The 15,723-nt window shown below is 42.1% G+C and overlaps 1 protein-coding gene across 1 annotated transcript; it reads right to left on the bottom strand.

The window, feature by feature from the left end:
* Nucleotides 1–10,206: 10,206 nt before the first annotated feature.
* Nucleotides 10,207–15,159, bottom strand: Mageb17 (MAGE family member B17). The gene is made up of 2 exons (XM_047536531.1): nucleotides 15,004–15,159; nucleotides 10,207–11,292 (listed from the first exon to the last, which is right to left on the bottom strand). The coding sequence occupies exon 2, from the start codon at nucleotides 11,215–11,217 to the stop codon at nucleotides 10,207–10,209; it is 1,011 nt and encodes a 336-aa protein (XP_047392487.1). The 5' UTR covers nucleotides 11,218–11,292; nucleotides 15,004–15,159.
* Between the last annotated feature and the right edge of the window lie 564 nt (nucleotides 15,160–15,723).

The raw sequence follows: 15,723 nt of genomic DNA, 5'->3' as shown, positions 1-15,723 counted from the left end.
TGGGACCTCGTTGGAGGAATTAGGTCACTGGGGTTGTGCCCTGAAAGGGTTTATCTTGTCCCTGGCCCTTTCCTTGCTCTTTCTCTTTCTCAGTTTCCCAACTACCAGGAGCTGAGCAACTTTTCTCTGACATGCTTTTCCACCATGATATTCTGCCTCACCTCAGGCTTCACCTCAGCAATGGAGCTATCCCAAAATAGATTGAGACCTCTGAAATTACGAACCAAAATAAATTTTTCCTCCTCTTTGTTGTTCTTGTCAGATATTTCAATCACGGTGACACAAAACTGACCAGTACTTATATTAAGTTTACATTTGTTATGTCCACATGTTGTTAATTTATATACATGTTGTGTCTTATATTATATTTTAATTGTGTACATTCATATTTATTTATATTTGGAAGTATGAATTAAAGAACCAAAATACATTTTTAAAGATATTACTCAGTACTTCCAATATCTCTTCTTTGTTGATTCATGTTTTCCATACTGATTTGAAATGCTATTGTTATTGTATTCTAAATTTTCATGTGTACTTGGTTAGATCTACTTCTGAAACTTCTCATGGGATTGAATTGATCTCTATGATTCCCATACTACTTTAAATGATCATACTTGTACATTATTTTATTGTTTAATAAGGATGATCTCCTTCATAATTCTTATATTTCAGAACTTTATTGGATTTTCTTGCTTGCTAATTTTTCCATATGAACTTTAAATTCAGCTTATATATATATACCCCCAAAATACAAGGAATTTTTACTAAGATTCTATTACATATATTGATCAATTTAGGAAGAACCAACATTTTTATGATATTGAGTTATTCTATCCACAGATATGGTATATATTTCTTTTGACCCTCAAAATTCTTTAAAAATTTCTCTTTACATAAATTTTGGACATTTATTATTTCTACGCATTTCATTTTGTTGTCATTCTGGATATTATAATTAGGCTCTTCTCCAGTATATCTTATGATTGGTTGTTGTTTATTTTCATAAAAATTTTTTCTGTATATTGATATTATACATGGAAATATACTGAAATTTCCGATCATTTGTAACAGGTTTTGGTGTTTTCTGAAATGAATGATGTGTTTTCTAGTAAAAAAAATCATTTTATTCATGAATAATGGTAACTTGACTCCTTTCCAATTTTGGCTTTTGATTTATTTCTCTAATTGTTTTAGCTAAAAACTTTTTTTAAGTTAAATAACAATGGTAATAAAAAGTACCCTTCTGTCCTGATTTTAAGGAGATGCTTCTAACATTGTCCCATAAATTATAATACTTTTTGGTTATATCATACCATAAAAGGAAATAAATTAATCAGTTCTTATTTTATTAATAGTTCATTTAAAATCATGAATGAATGTTGAATTTTATCAAATGCCTTCTCACATTCTATAGAAAGTATTATATGTCCTTTTAATTTATTTAAAAAAATTTTTTTATTTGTTCTAATGAGTTGTCCATGACACTAGAATGCATTTATGCATCTTGATAGGTCATACATAAATGGAGTGTGATCTCTCATTTTTCTGACTGTACATGTTGCAGGATCACATGGGTCATACAGTCATACATGTACATGAGGTGATAATGTCTGTTTCACTCTACTATCCTTCCTACCACCATACCCCTTCCTCTCCCTTCACTTACCTCTACCTAATATAAAGTAACTCTACTCTTTCCTTGTACCCCTGTGAATTAGCATCCACATATCAGAGAAAACATTTGGCCTTTGTATTTTGGGGTTTGTTAATCTTCCAACCTCTAGCTTTCTTTGTCTTCCAAACAAGTTTTTCAGTCCCACATTTATAAGGTAGACGCAAACATAGTCTCTAAGGAATTAGCAGCCAGCCTGTACAGTTGCTCAATTCTAACCATAGACTTAGTTGCCAATTTAAACATGATGTCCATGGTCTTTTCCATAATTCACATCCTCTTCCACAGAGAGTTCCCTGAAGAGGACTTCCTATGTCATTTTATGTTTATCATCCTCTAGAAGTCTATTCTCTCACATCTACAATCCCAAAGGCTGCTGCCAGTCTCTCAGACTATCACCCACTCGTTTCATGGTGGGAATTGCTTATCCATGTGTATTTATTTGCTTTTCCATTTGAAAGTAGGATATTTGTGGTGACTTTGTACCATACATCCCAAAATTACCTTCCCTGTGTGGTTCCAGGCTAGGATTGGCCACAAGAGAAAGTTGCATGAGATTAAAAGACAGAAGTGAAGGAGCAGCATACAGTTTGTACTCTGCCATAGAGTGCCAGGCAGGTTGTCACTGATCTTCTGGCTCACCTTGTCAACACAAGGAAGTACCTGAACTTGCAGCTTATTCTGCTCCTGACAGGCTCCCTTCTTGGAGTTCTCTGGGACAAATATATGTGAGTGTCATGGCAAAGCTAGTTTCTCCTGAAAGTTACCCATAACAATGAAAACAGAGGTAGTGAGAGATGCAGGCTCCAATTAATGTTTGCCTACACTCATGCTTACCTCAATTCCAACTGGATGACCTACGGTTACTTCTGGATCAACACTATATACAGAGACAACAGCCTTTCATGGACTGCTCCACTACCCCCACCATTGCATAAGGTTTAATCCCTGCAAGAAACCCCACACTTTACATCATGCATGTGTTTCTGCTTCTTTCACTGAATCTTTCCTGATTTAGATTTTCTCCTAAAGATTATCACTTCTTCTCATTAATGACTTCAGGAAGTCTGCTGGTACAGTATTTTTTTTTTTGCTACAGAATAACTGAAATTTTATATATTTTCTGCCCAAGTGAAACAGTATTAAAATGAGACTGAATCATCTTGAGGAGAATCTTTCTGTTTCTCAAGTGCTAGTGAATCATTTTTTTCTGAAGAAAAGTGGTCTCCTGAAATTGTTGGTGATGTATATTGATTCAGTAGCTCTAACAATCAGATTTCAGTTAAATTACTACATGGCTGTCCAGGACAACCCTTGGTCAAATTCCCTCTTGGGGGAGTTTAAATTGTCCTGAATTGCCCTGATTTGTCTTAACACTCAATATATAATTAGTGATTTTTCCACTCTTGTGGGAAACAAATGAGACTGAAAAGCAGAACTTTTTTTTCCTCTTGTACTTAACTAATTCACATTGAGTCCATGTCCCAAAAGACAGTGTATGTGTATTACAGTGAGCGAAACATGTACTGCTTAAATATTCCTGTGAAAGGTTTCTCTCAGCCCAGAGATGGTTCAACTTCATGAAATCATCTTGTTTTTGCATCAAAGAGGGACTTAATTAGTCCTTCTTCCCATGAGGTAATGAAATTGCATCTGGCTCACAACTTCGCTCATATTTTCTGCCACCCACACTATTTCAGGAAGTCATCTTCTCATGGGCAAAGCCTTCTGGGTTCACCATTTCCCAGTATATTTCCACTTCTGCACTGTAGACATTTGGGACCAGGTAGTTCTTTATTGAGGGGCACTGTTCACCAGCATCCCAGGCATGTACCCACTAGATCTCAGAAGTCCCTTGCCACTACTGTGACAATCAAAAATGCCTTCTGGACTAGAGGTGTAGCTCAGTGATAGAGTGCTTGCCTCATATGTGCAAGGTCCTAGGTTCAATATTCAGCACCACAAAAACAAATATGTCTTCTGACATGGCCAAATGTGCCCTGGGGGAGGTGGAACAAAATTACCTCCAGTTAAGAAATGCTTAGCAGTTCCTTTATGCTAGAGAGAAAAAAAATGAAGGATTTAGTTACACTTGGCCATGAGCTATTGGGGGTACAAAATAGAGGGCTTAAGTCATGGTGGGCACAATCTGAATACTGCTTTATATTGTTCGGGAAAATGAATAAGGAAGTAATAGAGGTTACATAAGGACCGAGTCAATCCTGGGATCCCCATTCATATCCTGTGAGGTGAGCCAGCTGAAATAGGATGCCATCTTTTCTTAACTACTAGAAACACTATGGTTCTCTGTTTCTGCCTCAGTTTCTTCAGGAAAATAATAAGTTTGAACCTGAGTGTTGTTGGTAATTATATTCACTATGGGATAATTATTAAAATTGAAAAGTAAGCAGTTACAAAATAATTATACCAAAAACATTGCCTTTAGGACTAGGGATGTGGCTCCATCTTAGAGAGCTTGCCTAGCATGTGTAAAGCCCTCGGTTCAACCCCAGCACACACAAAAAAATTGCCTTCGGACTTCATAGCAGTAAGACATAAAAGATTTTCAGGTTATTTTAGTCAACTTTTTCGCTGCTGTGACTAAGTATTCTGACCAGCAGAATTATAGAGGAGGAAAGGTTTATTTGAGGACTCATAGTTCCAGAGGTCTTAGTCCATAGAAGGCCAGCTTCATTCCTTGGGGCTCAAGGTGAGGCAGGAGAGCATGGCAGAGGGAAGCAGCTTACATCGTCAGGAAGCAGAGAGAGAGAGAGAGAGAGAGAGAGAGAGAGAGAGAGAGAGAGAAAGACTCCACTCTCCAGACAAAAAATATATGCCCCAAAGCCACGCCCCAATTCCAATCTCCTCCAGCCACACCCTACCACTTCAATTAATCCCTTCAGGAATTAATTCACTGATTGGGTTAAGACTCTTGCAACCCAGTCATTTCTCCTCTGAACCTTGCTGCATTGTCTCACATGTGAGCTTTTGGGAGACACCTTACGTCCAAACCACAATATAGGTTGACCCTCCTTCAGAAAACAATTTAAAATATTGAATAAAAATTATTGAAAAAGCAGAGACCCTGTACCTAATAGAAGAAAAAAAAAAGTAGGTCCAAATCTTCATCATGTTGGCTTAGGACCAGACTTCTGTAACATGAGTCCCAAAGAACAAGAAATAAAAGCAGGAATCAATAATTGAGATATATTCAAACTGAAAAGCTTTTTCTCAGCAAAGGAAACAATCAACAATGTGAAGAGAGAGCCTACAAAGTAGGAGAAAATCTTTGCCACTCATACTTCAGATAGAGCACTAATTTCCAGAATTTATAAAGAACTCAAAAAACTTTACACCAAGAATATAAATAACCCAATCAATAAATGGGCTAAGGAAATGGGCAGACACTTCACAGAAGAAGATCTACAAGCAATCAACAGATGTATGAAAAAAAATGTTGAACATCTCTAGTAATAAGAGAAATGCAAATCAAAACTACACTAAGATTCCATCTCACCCTAATTAGAATGGCGATTATCAAGGATACTAGCAACAATAGGTGTTGACGAGGATGTGGGGAAAAAGGTACACTCATACATTGCTGGTGGGGCTGAAAATTAGTGCAGCCACTCTGGAAAGCAGTGTGGAGATTCCTTAGAAAACTTGGAATGGAACCACCATTTGACCCAGCTATCCCACTCCTCGGCCTATACCCAAAGGACTTAAAATCAGCATACTACAGAGATACAGCCACATCAATGTTCATAGCAGCTCAATTCACAATAGCCAGATTGTGGAACCAATCTACATGCCCTTCAACAGATGAATGGATAAAGAAACTGTGGTGTGTATATATATATAAATATATAAATATATTTATATATATATATACACACACACACACACACACACACACAATGAAATATTATTCAGCCATAAAGAAGAATAAAATTCTGACATTTGTAGGTAAATGAATGGAATTGGAGAATATCATGCTAAGTGAAATAAGCCAATCCCAGAAAACCAATGGCTGAATGATTTCTCTGATAAGTGAGTGATGATACCTAATGGGGAGAGAGGAGGGGGTAAAGCAAGAATGGAGGAAGGACGGATTGTGCAGAGGAAAATGAGGGGTGAGAAGGGTGCATGGGGAAGGAAAGATAATGGATTGAGACAAACATCATTACCCTATGTACATGTATGATTACACAAACGGTGTGACTCTACTTCATGTACAACCAGAGAAATTAAAGTTGTACCCCATTTGTGTACAGTGAATCAAAAAATTAAAAAATTAAAAAAAACAAAGGCCAAATGTTCTCTCTGATATGCAAATGCTAACACATAATAAGGGGGTGACTGGGGAAGAATGGAAGTTTATTGGATTAGTAAAAAAGGAATGAAGGGAAGGGAGGGGGAAGGAAATGGGAAAGACAGTGGAATGAATTGTACATAACTTTCCTGTGTTCATATATGAATACATCACCAGTGTAATGCCACATCATATACAATCACAAGAATGGGAAGTTAAACTGCATGTATGTGTGGTATGTCAAAATATACTCTAGTGTCATGTATATCTAAATTTTAAAAAAAATTTTTAAAAATACAAAGAAAAACTGAAAAATGGCCAAGCAGATTTGAAATAGAGCTTCTAAAATTTAAAAATAATAAATAATTCACAAGATTTTGACTGAAATTTAGACTCATTTGATGATAAAACTAATGAACTGGTTTATCTGATTAACCAGAATGCATCAGAGAAGGCAAATCTCCTCAAAAAGAATGGAAACAAAAACAAAAAAATGAAAGAGAGATTAAAGAGAACAAAAGACATGAAGAATAGTATGTGAGAAGACTAATACACATCTGATCAGAATTATAAATGATAAAAAGAGCAAATGGATACAGGCAATATTTGAACACACAGTATAAGAAAATGATCTCACAAGATGACCTCATTCTAGGAGAGATATAAAATATTAAACAAGAAATATTACATATCAACCCAGAAATACAAAATTGTCTTAGTATTTAGAAATCAATTACTTTACTACATTAACAGGGAAACATTAAACCTATATGTTAGTAGGTGCAGAAAAGCATTTTCAAAAAATATCAGCATCATTCAAGACTTTAAAAATTACCCCAGCTTGGCGCGGTGGCACACACTCGTAATCCCAGCAGTTCAGGATGCTGAGGCTGAGGCAAGAGGATAGCAAGTTCAAGACCAGCCTCAGCAACTTATTAAGGTCCTAAGCATAGAAAGGGCTGGGGATGTGACTCAGTGGTTCAATCCTCAGTACCAAAATAAATTACACCAAACATTTTTTAAAAGTTAGAATGGACGGAACTACCCACTAACATGGTGTTAATCAATTTTTCATCACCCTGACAAAATACCTGAATAAAACAGCTTACAGGCAGAAAGATTTACTCTGGTTCAGTTTCAGAGACTTCAGTCCATGGTCATCTGGCTCCATTGATGTGAGCCTGAGGTAAGACAGAACATCATGGCAGAAGGGTATCACACAGGAAAGCTGTTCAGCTCGTGGAAGCCAGGAAGCAGAGAGAGGAAGGGGCTGAGGACAAGATATAGCCCTAAGGACACACCCCCAAGGACCCACTTCTTCCACCTAGGTCCCACTTCCTATAGTTTCCCCCACCTCTCATAACCCATTCAGCTATGAATCCTTCAATGGATTAATCCACCGATAAGGTCAAAGCACTCATGATCCAATCACTTCCCCAAAATGCTACCTCTGAACATTGCTGCTTTGGGGACCTAGCCTTCATGAGCCTCCAAGGGCTCTGAGCAGAGCCAGGACTATATGGAAGGGGAGCCAAGAACAGACCAGATGAATTTAGCCTCAGCTGTAATTCACTTCTAGTAGACTCACTATAGGAAAGGGGCCAGACAGGATCATTTTGCATGTCCTTGATCTTTTGAGGTGATCTGACAATACATATGAAGATGAACCTATTTCCACTGATTTTTCTTTATTCAACTTCCTGTCCATTTATTTTGATACTCTTATTTCTGGCTATGAATTCCAAATCAGTAGTTTATAGAATACAGACTCTTCTTTTTATTCCCTGAAATACATCTTGGCGTAGTGAAAAGAAGGGTGAATTATAACACACAAGATTTGCCTCAGGTTGGGAGGAGTTGGGTAGTGTGGGCTTTAGATGAATTCAGACTGAGGGTCTAGTTCCAGCCCCACAGCTTAGCATCAGTGTGAGCTCAAGCACATTAGCAAACGCTATGAGCCTTAGGTCTTTCATCTGTGAAGTAGGTTGGAATGTCCTGCCTTCTAGGACTGAAGGGTGCATGGAAGGTGTGTTGTGAACTCAGCAGAGTGTCTGACAAATATTGAGATTTAAAAAAAATTATTTATTATTTTTATTTTTACAGACTGCATTTTGATTCATTGTACACAAATGGGGTACATCATTTTGTTTCTATGGTTGTACATGATGTAGATTCATACTATTTGTGTAATCATACATGTACATAGGGTAATGATGCCTGTCTCATTCCACCATTTTTTATACTCCCCCTCCCTCTCATCTCCCTCTACATAATCTAAAGTTCCTCCATTCTTCTCTCACCCCACCCGCCATCCCCATTAAATAGCATCATCCACGGATCAGAGAAAACATTCAGCCTTTGGTTTTTTGGGATTGGCCTATTTCACTTAGCATGATATTCTCCAGTTCCATCCATTTATTTGCAAATGCCATAATATTATTCTTCTTTATGGCTGAATAATATTCCATTGTGTATATATACCACAGTTTCTTTATCCAGCCAGCTATAGAGATTTTTTTTAATGTCAGTTATTATGATTATTTTGGCCCTGGACAATACCACACACCATACTTTGTTTTTTTTTTTGGGGGGGGGTTTCACCCAGGAGAAGTTGGAGAATATGCAACATTCTAGAATGAGAAAAACTGAACCTGCCAAAATGTTGCTTAGTACATAAAACAATTAATTCCCCATTAGAGGATCAGTCATATGATATTGGCGTGAAGTAGACTTCCCCAGTTAGATGTACCATGAAGCTCCTACAAGGTACAACTTTTCTCCCTTTTAACCTTTTTTTTTCTTGGTACTGGGGATTGAGCCCAAGAGCACTTTATCACTGAGACACATCCCCAGCCCTTTTTATTAATTATTTTGAGACAGGGTCTCACTAAATTGCTAAGGCCAGCCTCAAACTTGCAATCCTGCTGTCTTGGCCTCCCAAGTAACTGGATTAAAGGTGTAAGCCACCATGCCCAGCTTTCTAGCTGCTCTTGTATGTAATCCTTCTGTATTTTCATTCATTTCACCACCACCAAAAAAATCTAGATCTTGGTTAGAGTTTGCCATATAATGCCAAAGAATACCTATACGGTTCCCTTTTAATGGCGCAGTCTAGCTCTGCAGGCCAGGGCAAAGAGGGCCAGCTCAATGATTACTGAGCATCTCATCTCAAGAAAGTTTTTACCCTTATTCTCAGAAACCCCCCCCCGACTCAAAAGTACACAAAATAACTAAATTAGTACTCTGTGTTCCTCCATGTGGGGACAGAACACAGAATCTTTTCAGTTCTGTCCCAGCTGGAGATTTCTGTTTTCCCACATCCCTAAGGAATATGAGGAGCAATTCTGTCGTGGATGTAGTCTCTCCACCGTGAGACCCACCATCTGAGGGCCTGGCCCCTACTCACCAGCTTCATCTTACCCCTGATGCAAGCTAACTTAAAATTCCCTCCCTTGAAGGAACTAGTAGTTTCCATATTGCTGACCTGCCTTGACTCAGGGCATTCAAACCGGGCAGCTTCTATCCGCAATCTCCTCCCTTCTCACCCCTTCCTTTTATTGTCCTTTAGGTTTACAGTATAGCTCACCATGTTCCTGTATGATAGCTGCTCTTGGAATCTAAAGTGGCATTGGCAAGGGCTGTGTCTTCTTTGTCTACACATTCTTTTCAAAGAGCAGATGTTTGCAAACAAAAGAGCCAGTGAACACGAGTTCCCATTTATAATGATTTATTATCTCCCACATTCTTGAATAAGCTAAGCAAATCCAGGTACATATATTTTTTCTGAAATAAGAAAATAAGAAAAAAAAAAAACAGGGGATGAGCCACCTTTTACTTTTTTTTTTTTCCTGTCATCTCATGTCCCTCACTATTTCACCAGAAGCTTCTTTTGCATCTTAAAAGCAACTCTTTATTCTGATACTGTTTTCTTGTACTGGACCACCATAAAAGATGTGAGGGTTTTCAAATTGTTTTATAAAGTAGTAAACTCAGGAAACAGGAATAACTGTTGGCTCCCAAAGTCAGGTGGCTCAATCTAAACAAACTTTACAAGGAACACAATGAAAAAACAGAAAAAGAAGACAAATCCTGAAGTTATTTATGAATAGCAGAAACACAATGCCATGGTGGTCTCTCCAGCCCGCCCTTGCTCCCCAACTACTTAAGTTGATAGCCCTTTTCAACCTCAAATGGAAGAGACCATCTTCCTCTGACTTCACTAATGCTGGGAGGATCTGTGGGAACTGGCCCCTGGAAGGGCAGGAGTACCAACTCTGGCTGCAACTCTGGCATGGAATCGCTCTTCCTCATCTCTCAAAGCCTCCTCATACCGGGCTTGGAAGACACTGGGAACGGTACCATTGACCTTGGCCAAAAATTCCAGGACTTGCATCTTGCTGGTTTCAGCATGGGCTTTGGGACCCCACAGGAATTCATAGCGTGGAGGATCACTGTGGGGCACCTGGCGGTACTCCAGATACTTTTCCTGCACCAAATCTTTGGTGACGAGTTTCCTAGGCTCCCCAAAGATGAAGTGCTTCCTACCATCATAGAGCCCTAACATATTCAGGAATTCCCACATCTCCTCTTCAGAGACGCAGTTGTCATTCATGAAGATCAGACCCAGGAGCGGCATCAGGAGTCCATTCTTGGGAAAGCCCTTGCCATCATTCTGACTACCTTCATTGGGAAGATCCATCTTGCTAACCAGGGAGTAGGAACTACCACTGGGGTCAGCTTCCTTCAGGTCAAGACCAAAGACCAGCTCCATGCGCTCTGTGGTTCTACGGAGGATTTCAGGGAAGTGCTTCCTGTACTTTCTGCTGATGATCTTCAACATGTCTGCTTTTATAATGGGCTCTTTCATGTTATACTTGTGCAGCAGAAACTGCACCAATATGCCTGCCTTCCGGGTCAGAGGATCTTTTCCTAGGATCCTGGAAGAGGATGGGGAATTTGGATTTTCCTCTTCCTCACTCTTGGCACTTTCATCAGAACTCACACATGAACTGGCTGCAGCCTGAGGGCTGCTGGCCTGGGCTTCAAGAGACTGCCAGGAAGTGCCTGCAGTCACATTCCCCTGGGAAACACTCTCAGAGACAGGAGAGGGGGATGGGAACTCTTCTTCCTCTGCTTCAGTCGCTTGAGCACCCTGATGACCTTGGTCCTCTCCTCGGGCCTGGCGGCGTTTCTCACGGGCACGGAGCTTGCTCTTCTGGCCTCGAGGCATGATGACTATGCTCAGAGACAGCAGGTAGAACTGTGGCAGGAGGGCACAGGCTGTGGGCACCTGGAGGTAGAAGACAAGAGGATGAGAGTTCACTCACTAGGGAGAAAGCACGTTGGCTTTAAGAAGATCCCTGTGCAGGTGTCCTTGAGGGCACTGTTCTAGGATCCCACAGGCTCCTGTTCTGGTCAGCCTGTCTGCTGAAGACCCTGTGGAGGAAGTTAGAGTGTGCCTTAAGCTGCAATTTGCTGACTCTGCCCAGGACCACTCTTCTCAAGCCAAGACCTTTACTTCTGTTTCCTTGAGGAGGAACCGAGGGGAACCTTGGCCTGACATCTATGCCTGGAGTTACCCAGGGCTAAAACAGGAAGGGATTCTAAGATGCCCTGCAATAATGGGGCAGGTGGTTCCCACACTTTTCAGGGTCCTCACAATGTCTCCTGTAAAATACCCTCTGCTCACCGGACATGATGCTGTACACCTGTAGTCCCAGCAGGTTGGAAGACTGAGGCTGAAAGGTTCCAAATCCCAGGTCAGCCTCAGCAACTTAGCAAGAACTTGTCTCAAAACAAAACAATTATAAAGGGCTGGGGAGTAGCTCAGGGGAAACATGCCCCTGAATTCAACCCCAGTACCAAAAAAAAAAAGAGAGAGAGAGAGAGAGAGAGAGAGAGAGAGAGAGAGAGAGAGAGAGAGAAACTCCCCCAACACCCACTGCTCATCTGAGGCAATTCCCTTCAGGTCAAGCACACTCCTCTCCTACCTGTGATGAATGGGGCCTCACCCACTAGTGCAATGAATCCACCTCTCTGAGATACTACCCTCCTTCAGGAAATGAGGGCTCACCTCACCCTGCTCATGGCTTCCCAGGGCTGACACAGAGGTAAGACTCTGTGTGCCTCTTCTGTTCTAGGGTAGTTGTTTTCCTTCTTCCTCTTACAGGATTTTTATTTTCACTTCCAACAGTGTATGATGCCTGTCCCTGCTCTACTGGGGCAGCCAGTCCTTAAACCAAGACCTGCAGACTGAAGGCAGGGTCACTTGAGCCTGTGAGCTCTGCTTGGGTCTCTCAGGGCTCACCCTAAGGGCAGGGCTCCGTAAAGCTTTCTACAATGGGGGCTGAATGTTCCCCATTTTCTAACAGGCTCTTCACATTGGTACCTGACCAGTTCTGGGACTTGGTCCTCAGATGGCCTGAAACTATATTCCTCACATCCACCAAGGTCCTTGCTTAAATGGAACCTCAAGAATTGGAATTTTAGGGTAAACCACATCCTGACAAGGTTATTCAGTCTTTACGTTGATACCTGATTTATCCTAAAATTCTACCCTTCAGTGGCCTGAGGCTGCACACCTCGGATAGAGCTCCTCACCTTCTTCAAACTTCTGAAAATTAAGTTAGAGTGAGACCTATCAGGGCAAGGCAGTGCAGGGATAGGACTTTACGAGCCACCATTGCTTTCTACCAAGGGTTCTGAACTTGACTCAGGGTAAGACTTCCAAATCCTCAGTCAGTGGACCTGAGGGCCAGACCAAAGCCCTTGTTTAGGTGAGTTGCTGGGGTGAAAGTCCAGGCATGCCACATCTGGCTACGCCTGCTGATTCTGGCAGCAGACTCATCAGGTCTCTCCTTTTAAAAAGAAAACAAACTGTGGGGAGGGGGTACTGGGGATTAAACCCCAGTGCCCACAATTTTTTTGTTTGTTTTGTTTTTGAGACAGGGTCTCACTAAGTTGCTGAGACTGGCCTCACACTTGTGATACTCCTGCTTCAGCCTCCCGAGTTGCTGGGATTACAGATGTGTGCCACCACCCCCTCCAGGCCAGTTAGACCTCTTTTTAAGGAAAAGTATTCTCATTAGCTTCCAGGACACACCCTAGGGGCAGGGCCTAGATCTACGGTTAAAAGGTGTAGATTAGTTTCCCTCTATAGGATTAGGGCCATCCTCTCGCACCAAATTTTCCACTTCTGGGAATCCTCCAGGAGAAGAGAGTCTCCATAGCCCTGCCTGGCCCCACGTACCATCTAGGGCTGTGGCCGGGGTCGGGCGGGGGCAGGTAGCGCAAGCAGAGGCCAACACCACGGGTTATGTGCCCTTGTCCCTTTAGATTACATTCGTTACCTGACCACTCCTAAAATCCTATCTTCTGCTGAGAAATACCACTCAGATGGAGGTCAGCACCTTCCAGAAATTCCGAGACGGAAGTCAGAGTGAGGCTCCTCCAGCCAAGGCCATGTGGGGTCTCCCAGGGCTGACGTCAAGGGCAGGAATCTACGGGACCCTACAGGTGTCAATCTGAGAATGAAACTTTACTCTTAACTGAAGTAACAACCAGCTGGACAATCAGGCTCTAACTTCCCTGAGACACTAGAAAGGAAGTTTTGATAGATCACATTTGCCCCCCCCCACCCCGCTCAGTAGCGGGGGTGGGGGGGTTGGGGTGGGAATTCTGACCAGGCTCCTCTTTTGAAGAAGAGGTACCCTCATTAGCATTCAGGTTCCACCCAGAACTCCAAATAGGACCACAATTTCTCCCTCAATGGAACTGGGGCTGCCACACAGCCTAAGGCTCCACCCACCACACACAAGTAAGCCCAACAGCCCTGCTATGACTTTCCTAACTCTCACTGCAGGACAGGACTTTGTGGGGTCCCTTTAATTATGGGCAGAGTGGTCCCTTCAGATCACATTCATGGTCCTTATCTTTTTACCTGATCATTCCTTCCGATCACCTTCCCGCAACTTCCAAGGTGGAAGTCAAAGTGAACCACATCCAGCCAAGGATATGTGGAGCTTCCCAGGACTGATGGCAGGAACAGCAGGAGAGGCACTCTCTGTGACACCCTCTGTGATGTCACAGATACCAGTCTAGGCCTGAGACTCTTCCGCTGCTGAACTGATATCAATATCAGCTCTCGCAGACTCCCCAAATGGGAAATTCAGGGCACACTACATCTGGCTATCCCTGCCTGGGACTTCCAGTCCTGACAGCAGTCAGGGTGGGGTAGGGGTGGTTCTGATCGGTTCCCTCTTTGGGGAAAAACGCCCTCTCCATCACACTCAACTGGGGCTCCAGGTATCCTCACTCAGCCAACTGGGCCAGAGACAGACAGACTCTCCGCCCTCCTTAGACTCTCCAGGCAGAAATGAGGGAATCCCAACTTGTGCACACTGCTCACCTGGCAGTACTAAGAACAAGGCATGGGAATGTGTGACCCTCTACTGCAGTTCCTTCATGTCACTCAGAATCGTTACCATGACTCCTATTAGCTCCTGGGTCTAGACTATCTACAAAACTGGTGTCTCCTCCCTCTAGACTAAAGCCTGCCTCTCCTTGAGACTCTCCAGGCAGAAATGAGCATACTCTCAACCTGACAACTCTGCCTGGGCCTCCTAGCTTGCAGGAGGGGAAGGATGGAAGAGGGATGGGGGGAACATGAGAGTTTGTGGTTCCTCCTTTGCTCTCCAGTGGGTGGTTCTTATTCCTCCTTAAAATTTCTCACCTTGATACCCCACTAGTCTGGTGACTTGGCCCTAAGTAGACTTTAGGCTGCTCCCCTCAGATAAAGGTTGTTAACATTCCTGGGAGCACGCAATTGCAGTCAGAGTGAGCAAAATCCAACCATGACTACAGCAGACCTTCAAGAGCTGATAGCTAGGGTGGGGCTCCTTGGGACCCCACTGTTCTGGCTGGGTCCTTCCCTCATTCCTCTTCCAGGGTTATCACCTTGATCTCTATCAGAGGCTCACTGTCCTTCCTCTGTTGACCTGAATTTGCCCCACAGAGATCAAGTCTCTTATATTCCTGGGGACTCTGAAGGATAATTGTGTGGATGCTCAGCCTCACATCTCTGCCTGTGGCCATCAAGGTCAAAGAGCAGTCACCAGGCTGGTGTCTGTGGGACTCTGCTATGTTCTGGAATGTTGGTCTCCCCAGTACTCCTACATGGGACTCCACAGAAATGCCAAGTCTGTACACCCTATAATACTCAGCCAATGAGGAAAGGAGGGGAGGGACCTTGCACCCTAGGAGATAAAATGCTGATTGTACTCAATCTGTTTGTCCCTGACCAACAGGCACCCAATCTTGTAAGACTGCCATTAAAGTAAATCCTTGCTTTTTGCTACACCTTGTGTCTCTTGGTCCATTCTTTGGGTTTGGACAGGTGAGTGTATTTCTCACAGGGAGAAGGATCTTGAGAAAGACTGATCTTGATTTTAAATATAACCAGTTGGTATCAAAGTGGGACTATACTTTATCATTACATACTTGCACAATTTGGAGTGATTCCTTTTCTGTTTTCTTAAAAAATGCAAAAGGGCAGACATCTCAAGGCACTGTGAGACCTGGAAACTGGTAAGGGACCTGATACATTTTTGTTCTCTTCATAGCATTCCAAGAAGAGCCAATTGGTTTTAGCTGTTGGCTTGTGACATATTTTGCTTTTTCATTTGTCAAAGCAAAATCTACTGCTTTAAAATGACAATGAGAAAAGTTTTGCCTACAG

This window comes from Sciurus carolinensis, chromosome X (assembly GCF_902686445.1).
Source record: "Sciurus carolinensis chromosome X, mSciCar1.2, whole genome shotgun sequence".
NCBI classification, from domain to species: Eukaryota; Metazoa; Chordata; class Mammalia; order Rodentia; family Sciuridae; genus Sciurus; species Sciurus carolinensis.
The sequence above is the reverse complement of the archived record's forward strand: the minus strand, read 5'-3'. Positions and strand labels throughout refer to the sequence as shown.